Source organism: Castanea sativa, chromosome 9 (genome assembly GCF_040712315.1).
Source record: "Castanea sativa cultivar Marrone di Chiusa Pesio chromosome 9, ASM4071231v1".
Classification (NCBI taxonomy): domain Eukaryota; kingdom Viridiplantae; phylum Streptophyta; class Magnoliopsida; order Fagales; family Fagaceae; genus Castanea; species Castanea sativa.
Genome location: NC_134021.1, coordinates 9,744,107 through 9,757,532, shown reverse-complemented (window position 1 = coordinate 9,757,532; position 13,426 = coordinate 9,744,107). Strand labels below are relative to the sequence as shown.

General features: G+C 32.2%; 1 protein-coding gene across 1 annotated transcript; it reads left to right on the top strand.

The window, feature by feature from the left end:
- The first annotated feature begins 2,216 nt into the window (after positions 1 to 2,216).
- LOC142609374 (protein BUD31 homolog 2) lies at positions 2,217 to 5,707 on the top strand. Its single transcript, XM_075780944.1, has 4 exons — positions 2,217 to 2,356; positions 4,531 to 4,632; positions 4,733 to 4,920; positions 5,401 to 5,707. Exons 2-4 carry the CDS (start codon positions 4,539 to 4,541, stop codon positions 5,554 to 5,556), a joined length of 438 nt encoding a protein of 145 aa, XP_075637059.1. The 5' UTR covers positions 2,217 to 2,356; positions 4,531 to 4,538; the 3' UTR covers positions 5,557 to 5,707.
- The last annotated feature ends 7,719 nt before the right edge of the window (positions 5,708 to 13,426 follow it).

Sequence of the window (13,426 nt, the reverse complement as noted above, 5' to 3'; positions counted from 1 at the left end):
AAAAAAAAAAGCGTACACCCCTCATTTCATGGAATGCATGTAACATGTTACATTAAGTTTAAAATATTATATAAGTTTAGAATTGTAGCCTTTTTTTTTTTTTCTTTCCAAATATAACTATAGTGCCTATATTATTGAAATTTGAATTTTGAGGTAATCTTGTGAATATTTATTATTTTATTGCTTTTTTAGGGGATGTATCTCTAATTTCTAATTTTTATTTTATTTGTATTTTTTAACCCAAAACTAAAAAGCTTGGCCTATATAGAATAAAATTCCATACTTTTCATCCACAAATTTTAAAAAAAATGAAAGCATACAAAAAGAATCAATTTAATGTCAGTTAGTCCAAAATGGACCAAATAGACCAAAGTGGACCGAATAGAGCCAAGTGGATTGAAATTGACCAAATGGATCAAAGACCAAAACGGACTATAATGGACAAAATAGACCGAAATAGACGGAATAGAGCCAAGTGAATCGAAATTGAACATAATAGACCGATGTGGTCTGAAATGGACCGAATAGACAAAAGTGGACCAAATGGAGCCAAGTTGAATGAAATCGACCAAATGGACCTAATTTGACCGTAATGGCCAGAATTGGATGGAATGGACTGATGTCGACTGAATAGAGCCAAGTGGATCTACATTGAATGTAATAGTGGACCAAATGGATCCAAGTGGATCGAAATTGACCAAATAGACCGAAATGGACCATAATGAACAGAATTGGACCGAATGGACCGAAGTTGACTAAATAGATCCAAATGGATCGAAATTGAACATAATAAACCAAAGTGGTCCAAAATGGACTGAATTAGACCGAAACACTAGGCTAATGTGACTTGATAGGAGTGTAGCAAACAATAAATACTATAATAGATTAAATGGATGGAATTTCAAAAACTTAATTGTCTAAAAGCAAACTAATAAACTTGCAGGTGCCTTCAGCCAATGCAGGTAGCTATTCTCATTCTTTCTTTCAATACCATAAGACTTGTTATAGATCCCTTGTACCTGAATAAAAGATTACACACATGCCCATATATATATTTGTTTGGAAAGGTAAACAAACTCACAATAAGGAAGAGGAATAGCAACTGAAGTGATCATATCGTATGGTCCCTTGCAATGCGTATACTTGTGAATACTCTGCTTCTTAATGAGTTCCTCGTTGGATAAACATTCTGCACTTGTCATCCTACATTTCAACTTTTAAGTTTTAACACGAGAGGAGCATCTTGAAGTTAAGGTTAGGAAAATTGTCATATGGACTAGTTGCTCCATGATGAACCCCCACTTAGAGCATGTGGAATATACATATATGTAGGTTTCAAGCAATGCTACATTGACAAAATTTCACAACATTTTTCATAACAGTTAAGTCGACAAAGTTTATATCTAGACCCACTACTAACATCATTTTAATAACCACCATGAACAATTTGTCACATCTATGTATATGAAATTTTTTTTGTATGTAGACTTTTTGGTAAGTTTCGCATACTATGAGAGAGGGTGGCTTCATGAACTACTCAATGAGATGCCTCCTCCAACTAGTTGGCTTGGTTATGCATTTCCAAGTCCCAACTAACATGGTGCCTATGTTAGATAAGGTTGGATTGAGCTCTGGCAAATTGCACCATGCAATTAACCAATCCCCTCCTTCTCACAACAATTTTTTACTATTTTTTTTTAATCAATGGTTGAGATTTAAAGTTGTTTTTTTGCAATTTTAAATCTTAGTCATTCATAACAATTGTATCAGGTACAATACCTAGTACAGCACGTGATCTCAATCTTGCAACTTACAGCATACTGAAAATTATAATATAGAGATTCATTTAAAAATAAAAGCCTAAAGAGAATCCTTATCAACCAAATTGGCAAACACATGTTAATACTTGCAATAATACAATCGTACAATATTATTAAAAAAAAAAAAGGGAAGCTAAATCGTTACGTGTCAATCAAATCTTTAATGGCTGGATATCTAAAATAACAATTTTTTTTTTTTTTTAATCTTTAAGGTTTTATAGAGAGTGGTGTAAAAATATAAACGAAGTGAGAGAAACGATTCCCGATGGGCCTAGATAGTTTCGGGGTCATTGTTTATTAATGAGTGGGCCCATATCAAACCCTATCCAGCACATCCCAGCCCAGCCCACACTCTTACTGTCACTATTATAAAACGATGTCGGTTCAAAAAAGCTTATCAGAGTTTTCTTTTAAACAAGAATTCGGACCTAATCATTACAACTCGACCGTGTTGACTCGTTGATCCTCTTCTTTACTCTCGATCTCTCTCTCCCTAAATTGCTTCAAACCCTAACCCTAGGTTTTTCAACTTGCAGGTACGTTTCAGTTTTTGTGTTTCTTTCAATAATTGTACTTCAGTAACTTTGAATTTCTAGCTTATCCATCGCTCTTAGCCTGTAATTTCTTTGAAAAAGTGTGTGTGTGTGTGTGTTTTTTTTTCTTTTTTTCTAGATTATGTATGAAGAAACTAAAGTTTTGATCTTTAGTACCAATTCTGGGTTGTGAAAATTTGTGGGGGGCAATTAATGTGGGTAATGGGTTTGTGATATTGTTTATCAAAGTGGGGTTTTGTGGGCATAGATGGATTGGGATTTATATTTGAAGTAATAGGTGTGAGAAATTAGGTCTAGTTTTAAGAGGCCCCGAAATTTTTTTGAAGTAATTGTTTGTAGTTTTTGGTTGAAGATTCTATATCCTTAAAAGAAATACCTTAGTGAGATAAATTTTGGGTTTTTGAGTATCTTAGTTTTGCAGGGAAGTGTAGTAGCAATATTCATACTTGCTATGTAGGTCATTGGCTTGGGGACAGAACTAGTTCATTAGCTAATGAAAAAATAAATGTAAAAAATTGGTTAGATTTGTCGGTTCAACTGCCAAATTTGTTCACATTTATGCAGTATGTGTTGGTTTAGACCAGTTTAGAATTAGATCCCTGTAAAGGCTACCATTTTTCAGACTCGATTGACATTAAATTGTTCTTTGAAACTTTAGTTTCAGCCATCAAATAATCATGGCTTAAAGATTCACTTGGACAAATCACTTTAATGTCAAGCTTTATTTGATATGAAGCAGTTTCACTACGCACCATGTGGTCTCACTCCACATTACTACCCAAGTAGGTTGATATAAGTAGTAAGCAGATTTATTGCTTCCCTAAAAAAAAATTTCTTGTCAGTCTGGAAATTTGTTTTGCCATGTCTATTAGTAGATAGATTCACTCATTAGCATCACTTTGACCTGTCCTGAGAATTTCTGGTTAGTGTTTTGTTTCTCTTTCTTTTTAGTAACTAGACTGAGTGATATACACTACATGTGCACCTTATGACCATCTGTCCTCCTACCGTCCCCATTTCCCTTAGTAAGTATGAGAAGCTTATTATGTAGAATTTGATGGTGGTCTGATTTGTTTGGAAAATGGGTCATGAACTGACAATATTTACATACTGTTAAAATACTATTTTACTTGGAATGCCTTTTATTAAAAATGTTTCAGGGGATAGAAAGTGGTTTTTGGTCGGCACTAGACAAGCTTCTCTGCTTAAGATCAAAATTTTCCACCTAATTATCATTCTTTGGACACCCTCTTCAAATAACTTATTACCATTAGAATTCGATCACTTGAAGCATCTTAGTATCTTTTTAATTATTGTAGGAGGCATCAAATAATGTTACCTAAGAGAGACTGGCAAAAGCCATCAGTTCTAAACTTGTTATTTAGTTCCCTGTTTGATGTGCTCTCTTATAACATTGTGCTTTGGGATGTAAGCTATACCATGGTAATTGAAATATGTGATTGTCTCATAATGTCAACCATGTTTAAACACCTGATTTAGATGCACTTATATGTCTCACTTGTGTAAAATACTAAAATTCTTTATAATTTCAGCTTGTATTTCTAAGTTAAATTGGGTATTTGATTATTTTCTTTTCCAAATGACATTGTTTTATAGTTACAACCTTCCGAACATTCAGTTGATTATGTAGTTTGAAAATTTCTTCTTTTAGAGAATTTTAGATTGATTGTTGCACACTCCGCTTGGTCTGTTTAGCCCACGGGAATTTTGTCTGACAAGATTTGTAGATTCAACTGTTAGTCTCTGTTGTATACCAAAGGAAGTGAGCTTTTTCTGCTAGCCACATTTAGATGTAGCAATGCCACTAAGGTATATTTTTCAATGAATATATGGGAAACATTGTTTTGTGTTAAAGTATCCTAGTCATTCTTCATGATCCACCCTGTAGATGAGGATATGAGAACATTGGTGAAGCATTAAATCTCTAAAATTGATTTTTTGTGTTGGATGTTCAAAGATGTGCTGATTGTTTTGTGTTTAAAATTTTTTATTATTGCATACTTTTTAGAATTATATGACTTTTCTGATCATTTTTCCTTTTGGGATCATGGTAGATGTTATTTAGGAGTTCCTAGAGGTAAGGTTTGGAAATTTGTATCAATTTAACTATTAATCATATTTTGCTACTTTGACAGGTAGAACAATGCCAAAGGTGAAAACAAACCGTGTTAAATACCCAGAGGGATGGGAACTAATTGAGCCTACTCTTCGTGATTTGCAAGGAAAGATGAGAGAAGGTTAATATCTTCCCATATAGTAACATGGTAATTTTTTTACCCACAAAGTGCACTGAACTTTATGAAACTAACAATGTTTTGTCCTTTATTTTTTGAGCAGCTGAGAATGATCCCCATGATGGTAAGAGAAAATGCGAGGCATTATGGCCTATTTTCAAATTAGCACATCAGAAGAGTCGGTACATTTTTGACCTTTACCACCGGAGGAAGGAAATATCCAAGGAATTGTATGAGTTCTGTTTGGATCAAGGATATGCTGACCGCAATCTAATTGCAAAATGGAAAAAGGTTTGTCAGAAAATCGCTTGTATATGGATTTAGGATTGATAAGTGTGTTTAGCTTCTTTTTTGGGTGTGTTGGGAACAGACATGGTGACACATCCAATACTTGGGAGCTAGTCCTATTTACTGAAGCAATAGTTTATACACACTCAATTATTAGAGTTAAAACAATATAAGTAAGAATCTGAGTAGGGAAAACATGCAAGATGGTTAGAATCATACTATAATTCTTATATTATTGTGAATATCTGGTGAATTGTGTGAATACCATGTGATTTTTTAAACTATTTGTTATAATTTGCGCAGTGGTTGATATGAAGTGTTGTAGTGTAGGATTTCTTTGAAAGATTAAGGAAATGTTTCCATGAAATCATATATTTTTCCTGTGTTTCATTTAGGAAACTTATTCTAAAATGTTTTGTCTGTTCTTCATTATTTTTAATTACTATGCTCTATGTTAACTTTGTCGTTCTGTTTAAATTGCAGCCGGGTTATGAACGTCTCTGCTGCTTAAGATGCATTCAACCAAGGGATCACAATTTTGCTACCACATGTGTGTGTCGAGTGCCAAAGCACCTGAGAGAGGAGAAGGTTATAGAGTGTGTACATTGCGGTTGCAGGGGCTGTGCAAGTGGGGATTAATTCTTCTCTTTCTTCCAAGAATGACAGACCTTGGTGCCTTGTAATCTTTCAACTGTGTAAACCATCTATTGGTTTCAATTATCCTGAATTGGGCCTTTGCTGTGACAAATTATTGTTATAATTAAGTATGGTTCAGAAATCTGACTCAAAATTTCAAGTTTGCCGTTGTGTACTTCGTATGATCCTTCCCAATGCCCACCATCAAATGTTTGATTCTGCTAATCAAATTAACTTTTACTGTACGTTTAAAAGATATAACCTTTTAAAGTGAAAGACTGCTAAATTGAGTTTTTTTTTTTTAAAAGGCTTTTTAAAGATTTTTTTAGATGTAATTTTAGGAACTCTACTATGGATTTTTTTTTTTTTTTTAATTGAACAAAGGTTCTTATATAGAAGATGCCAGTCGACTTATGATAAATAAAAAGGAATATCGAAAATTCGAGTGGCTGAAGCTAAAGCAGCTACTTTCAAAGTAACAGAAAGAAAAGCAATGGCTGGAGTGGGAGAGTTAGAGTCGAAAAAAGGATTCCTCACCTTTTTATCATTCAAAATCAAGCATGAAACTTTCAACTCGCACAGCTCCTACGTTATAAAAGAAAGAAGAACTTATCTTCTTTCCTTTTTTGATTACCAAGAACTTATCTTCTTTCCTTTTTTGATTACCTTCCTCGCGTATGTATAAGATTGAATCCATATGATTTCTAAAAAGGACTACTAATCCTTAACTTTTTGAATAAAAACTAAAAATGTAAAAAAAACTAATTGATATTTTGATTTAATAATAAAAAGTAATTATCAGAAGAGAATATCATAGGTTGAAATTATATTTCAAAAAATAGAAAAAAAGTCCTTCCCCCACGAAATAAAAGTGAAGCAAATCTCGATCAAGACTGGGCAATTGGGCCCTATAGAAGCAACATTTCATCCATGCATGATAGGACTGCTGTAACCTCTATGCCAAGGACAAGGAACCAGATATCACAAATTTCTTCTCTTTGTTTTCCTTTCATTGTCCCCATGTAACGATGAAACCAAACTAAAAATTTAATTAAAAAAAAAAACAGAAGCTAAAAATCAAATGTATTACCTTAGATATAGTAAATTAGGTTTCGCAATTAAATTAAACATTTGTATTATATTTAATTGTCTTTGAAAAAGACAAGAACATTTGTTTTTTATTAGTCAATGCTATTAAATATTTGAATTTAATTAGAGGAACTAATATAGTTTACACCTAAGGTACTATATTTAAGTTTTATCATTATATGTTGACGTGTGAGTGTATTATCTTATTCATCCCCCTTCCTCTATATGTGTGTCAGTGTGTTTATCAAATAAAAAAAAGATAATGTTGTTGAGTTGTCTCACATCGGTAAGATGTGATATTGAGAAGGAGTTTATCATTTGTTTCACGAGACTAAATGCCGCATGTGGTTTTGGTGTTGGCGTGTGAATGTATTCCCTTATTTCATCATTCTTCCCCTATATACGTGTGTATTTACATGTGTGTGTGTGTGTGTTTTTTAATAAAGATTTTATCCATATAACATTATAATTGCAATGTAATATAATATTTTGGATCTTGGATAGTTCAAAAGAGAAAATTTAGTACCACAACTTATCTCACAGCTTATTTGTCATAATTGTGATGTGGTAGGTAGAGTGTAAATGATGGAGAAAAAATTATAAATCCATATATAATTATAAGTAATAGGCAATCACCATAGTTAATTTGTGGCATAAAGTTATGAAATAGTTTGTAATACTAGAACCAATCACACACTAACACAATCTCCAAAGTTCTAGGAACTCTTTCAATAAAAATGAAAAATTAATTTCTTGGTGGCCACATTTTGATATTAAAAAAAAAAAAAAAAAAACACTCTAGGTTTTGCTGTTTTGGCTTAGTTGGCAATTCTTGGTTTTTTCCATTTTATTTCATCATTTCGGGAATGCTCACATTCAAATTGGCTAGAGACTGCCCAACTTTCAAAATCACAGTCACACTATAATAAAGGTGTAAATGCATTTTTAGTCCCTACATTTTGACTAGATTTCTATTTTGGTCCCTACATTTTATTTTTACTACTTTTAGCCCCTAAACCAATTAATGCGTTCTATTTTGGTCCTTACCGTCACCCAACTAACTGAAAATGCTGACGTGGCAAACGGAGTGCACTGTTTGCACAGTAAATGCTGACGTGTCTATTAAAATAATATTAAAAAATGCTACTTTGACATCTACGTCAGCGTCCACTCAGCATCTAATTTAAAAAATTAAATTTATCAGTTTAAAAATATAAAAAAATATAAAAATAATAATTAAAAACAAAAAGAAAATTAAAAACAAAAAAAAAAGATGGATTTAGATCTATTTTGTTGGGGGCTGAAACGAACGCACAAGAAGCATTCTCCGAGGGAAACGAACGCATGAGACCCAGTCCTAGTGTTCCAGAGCTTGATTGTGCGGTCACGGGAAGCCGAGACGATTTGATGGTTGTTGATTGAGAAAGCGACGGAGAGGACATCTTTGGTGTGGCCAACGAAGCGGCGGGCGGAGACGCTGGCCTGAAGGTCCCAGAGGCGGAGCTCGCTGTCCCAGGAGCCGGAGAGAGCAAACTGGCCGTCGGAGGAGAGAACCACGTCCTCGACGAAGTGGGAGTGGCCCGTCCTTGGTGAGGTTCCAGAGGCTGATGGATTTGTCGCGCGAGGCAGTGACGATGATGTCGCTGTTGTCGGTGCACATAGTGGGCGATCGATTTCTCTCATCTTCGATGAAATCTGCTCCCACAAGTGCTTGTCTTTCTCATCTCACTCTCTTTTTATTTGGATTGAGTCTGCTGTATTTCAGTTGGATTTTTGATAAATTTGAAAAGGGATAATATGGGTTTGTGAAAGGAAATTTTTTAGATCTGGGTGGCGGTAGTCAGCTGGGCTCACAGGTGGTGGGTAGATCTGGGTTTTTTGGCCATTGGTGGGGTTTGAAGGTGGTGGATTGGTGGAGGATGTTCTTGGTCTATTGTTGTGTTTGGTTGAGTTTTGATGTTTGGAGTTTGATTGGTTAGGTCCGGTAGAGATGTTTTAGTGTTTTGGTTGAGATGTGTTTTGGTATTTTTGTGATTGTTGGGTTTTGGTCTCATTTGAAGATTGCTGAGTGTTTTGCATGTTTGATTGCTAAGAAAATGTAAGAATAGAAACAAAAATATTGATTTTTATAATTTTCTGGGCAACAAGTTATTTGAGGAAGAAGATGAGCCATTCTGGGGAAGGGATGAAGAACATGAACTATTCTGGGCTTGATTTTTTGTTTTTAATTTTTTTTCATTTAGTTAAAATTAAGAAATTAAGAAATTAATTTTTTTTTAATTTAAATTCTGACGTGGCAATTTTTTAATGCCAAAATAAAATTTTTAATTATTATTTTACTGTGCCGTCAGTCACGTCAGCATTTTATGTTAGTTGGTTGACGGTAAGGACTAAAATAGAACGCGTTAATTGGTTTAAGGACTAAAAGTGGTAAAAATAAAATGTAGAGACCAAAATAGAAATCGGGTTAAAATGTAGGAACTAAAAGTGCATTTACGTCCAACTTTCAAATTGGCTAAAGAGTGCCCAACTTTCAAAATCACAGTCACACTATAATAAAATATAACTGAGATTTGCTGTACACAGAATTTTTGCTGCAATGGGATTTTATTTATAAGGTTGTATATTTCCCCATAAGTTGTCAGACATTTGTTGCATACAACAAATCAAAAATGTTACATATTATATGAGATCATTTCTCGTAATTGGGGTCTACCTTGCTGGTTTTTCAACCAAACGATTTGGACCGCTTGAAAAGGAATAATATAATTGGTATAAAATAAAATAAAAAGTCGACACTCAACAGCAACAAAATCTAATACTATATATAATGTTCATCAAAAATCTAATACTATATATATAATAAAAATTATTTTTATTTCTGTGGACGTGGATGTCTAGACTGTTTGATGTGATTACACTCAAAATTTGGAAAACAAAAGTATTTGACATTTGCATTTAATTATTAGTTCTTTGTAACATGTTAAACTGGTAAAGCCTTTGATAGTTATATAAGAGGTCTAAGGTTTGATTCCTACTTACACCAAAAATTAATTAATATTTTAGTCTAATGATAAGGAATTATCATCGAAAGTGAACGCACGTGACTGTATTATATTTATTAGTTCCTTTGATTTATTATATTTATTGATAGTAAGAACAACTGCATCAGCAGTTGTAAAATCGTGTATAATACAAAAAATGCATCATTTTGCACATTTTAACAAAAAAAATGTCCATATCAGTTCATGTAAAAGTGTGTAAATATGCACAGCTGCTACAGTAATCGTGTATATATACACAGTTACTGTAGCTCTTCTATTTAATATTATAGTATTTTTCTCTCTCCTCTCATTACCTCCGACTCTCACCTCTCTCTTTTTCTCATTTCCTCTCTCACCGCACTCTTACCAATCAACTCTCTCACATGCCATCAGATCAACTCTCTCATTTCATCAGATCACCTCACTCTCACCGACCCACGCCGCCGACTCAAGCCCCATCTCCGATCTGTTGTGGATTAGATCAACTCTCTCAGATCACGGTTGCTAGTTTTCTCTTGATAGCCGATTAGGTTGTGGTGGGCTATTTCTCTTGATCGCAGATCTGTTCTTTGGTTTTTTTTTTTTTTTTTCTAGTTTTTTGGTTGAGTTTGAGACTGTCGTGATAGTGATTATGGGTGTGGGTTAATGGTATCGGTGATTGTGGGTGTGGGTCGGTGGATTGCTCAATGGGTGTGGGTTAGCCGGTTACCAATTTGTTCTTTGGGTTTTCAAGTTTTTTTATTGGTTTTTTTTTTTTTTTTTGATGCTGGTGTCGATCTTGTTGCTCAGTAGGAAGCCGGAGGCTGGGTTGATGATGGTGGCTGTGGGGGTTGTGTTGAGAGATGACAGTGTTAAAAGAAATAATTATTTTATTGAATAAATGTGTAGAATAGATAAACTGATGTGAGAGTTTTGTAAAAGTAAGTAGGTAAGATAAAAAAAGTAAATTTGGCTGTGGGGGTTGTGTTGAGAGATGACAGTGTTAAAAGAAATAATTATTTTATTGAACAAATGTATAGAATAGATAAACTGATGTGAGAGTTTTGTAAAAGTAAATAGGTAAAATAAAAAAAGTAAATTTTTTCTTGCAAAATAGATGTAAATTTTACTGTAACTGATGCTGATGATCTTAAGTAATGGATTATTGGTTAGCTATCTTACTCACGAGAAGGCAGGTTGTGCGGCCAGTTTGCATGTAGTCAAACTCAAATGTGTTGGCCTGGTCCCTATCTGTATGACACTGTGACATATCCGTTGAATATGACGTATATAAGATTTATTATCGGAAAATCTTATTACACACCTTATATGAAAAAATGATTATTTAGCCTTTAAGTTACTAACTATTTAGTCAAATAACTTTCTTTTCAAACGATGTAACAAAATATTAAATATTTTTATTTTGAAATTCAATATTGCTGATGTGGAATTTTGCAAAATATAAGTATTTTGTTACATAGTTTGATAATAACGCTCTTTAGCTACATAATTAAAAAATGAAGCTTGAATAGTCATTTTTCCTTACACATGAATTTGTATACTATATAGACACTCCCTTTTGAAATCGTGTTTTAGTAATACAGTTTCACAATTATAACTAGAATGATTTCAAACAGTGTGTGTATAATGTGACTATTGTTTATTATTCACTAGCATGTAACCCATGCAAATGCATTAATGCATTTAAAATTAGACACATTTTTTATTATAAAAATACAAATTATTAATCAAATTATTAAAAAATAATGAATTAATTAGTCAAATTATTATTTTTAAAGTAAATGTAATTAGTCACATATTTAAATTTTTTCCTAAATTTAATACTACTTATAATAATTTTTTTCAATTTTTAATAAGATAAAATGTGTTGTGATCTTTGTTATGTCATAATTTTTATTGAATATATGTGATTAGTTTCTTTAAAAAAATTTAAAGTTCAATAATACAGTATTAGATTCTTAATATTATGCACTCATTAACTCACTTAGTACAAAGAATAAAAAACTTAAAAAAACACATGACACAAACTTAAGTGGATAATTATAGTATGATCCTTACATAAATTTAAAAACATGCAAAATTAGATTTTAATTTCAAATTTTACTTTGAACTTTTTTTTTGAACTTTCCCTCTCTCTCTCTCTCTCTCTCTCTCTCTCTCTCTCTCTCTCTCTCAATATATATATATATATATATATATATATATATATATATAGACGAGCAGAAGAGCTTAAAACTAATATCTTTGAAGCATTCCAATAAAATATAATGGTCAACATTGGCGTGCAATTGTGTTGTGCTGTCTCCTGTCTTTTCATCCACTAACTTCTACATATTTTTAAATATGAATAATTTACTTTTTAAAGCAGATCAAGTTGATTTTCAGCTCACCGCATAACCCGTGCCATCCTACGCATATTGACATTAGTCCATAATAACCCATGGGATACGCAACGTTTTTGTTAAGAGTAGTTTTAATATCACTTTTACATGGAGTCGTTATTTTTTTTTTCATTATTCACATTTTATTATATGAAAAATTGTGATATAAGGTGTGACATTTTATGTGGTCTTAAAATTTTTATTTTATTTATTGGTAATTTTGAATTGAACTTCTTGATCCGTATTTTATATCTATATATATATATATATATACACACATCAATATTTTATTAGTATTTTACTTTGACCTTTATCATTAATTTGTAAATTATTAAAATTGTTTGATTTTTTTTCTTAGCAAGTAACAACCCCCTAAAAAAACAAGATGTACTAATCTCACTTGAAAACGAGTTTTGTATAAATATAATAGATAATTCATACTTCTTAACCGAATATTTCATTTTATTTAAAAATAACTTTTACTCAAACTATGGACGAATTTACACTTTCTCATTAAGTTTATGGATAAATGGTACTCTTCTTTTAATGTTTGTATAAATGAGTATGAATTTTTTTTTTTAAATAGAATATTTGAGATTGTAAAAAGTTATGTACTTATTTACTGCATTTATACAAACCTTAAAGTAGATCTCAAGCCAAGAAAACAGCTAAAGGGGAGGAATGTTATTTTGTCATTGTTTGGAAGAGTATCATTTCATAAAATCTCTATAAAAATTGGTGTAATTTGACCCCAAGAAAATGTTACTATCAAGTTTCCCTTAGTAATAAGCTTTGTTATTTTATTTGTTTGGTATATTTTGAATAAATCAACGAAAGTGAACAAAAATAAAAATAAAATTTCTTGGTCCACAAATTTATGTAAATAATCTATAAACGAAAATAACAGCTCAGGAAATAGTTTTAGGGCTGAACCACGTGGTAATTAAGTTGACCTGCATTTTTAGCAAAGAGCCAAAGAGCTAACTTACAAAGAACAGAGCAAGAAAAAATCCTCAATTTTCAAAGTTCAAACCTTAAAGGGTCAGAGCTATCTTTAATTATTAAAAAAAAAAGAGGTGCTACGTCCACAACATTTTTACAACATTTTTACAACAAATCATAGGTGGTTAGTTGTTATTGGTTCAAATTTGAACCTAATACTAAGATTATTTTTTTGCCCCAACAATAACAACCAGTAACATCCTGCCACTTAGGATTTGTTATAAAAATGTTGTAAAAATGTTGTGAACAAATCATTTCTCTAAAAAAAAAGAAGGAAAAATTAAAAATAAATGAAACCATTTACTATATGTTATAATTTCGGAATAAACTATATATGTTATGAACTTTTTTTGGGGG

Bases quoted from the DNA above. Each gene is read 5' to 3' on its own strand.
- LOC142609374 (XM_075780944.1), top strand. From the start codon at position 4,539: ATGCCAAAGGTGAAAACAAACCGTGTTAAATACCCAGAGGGATGGGAA. The intron at 4,633-4,732 runs GTTAATATCTTC...TTTTTTGAGCAG, and splicing joins GCAAGGAAAGATGAGAGAAG to CTGAGAATGATCCCCATGAT. The intron at 4,921-5,400 runs GTTTGTCAGAAA...TTTAAATTGCAG, and splicing joins TAATTGCAAAATGGAAAAAG to CCGGGTTATGAACGTCTCTG.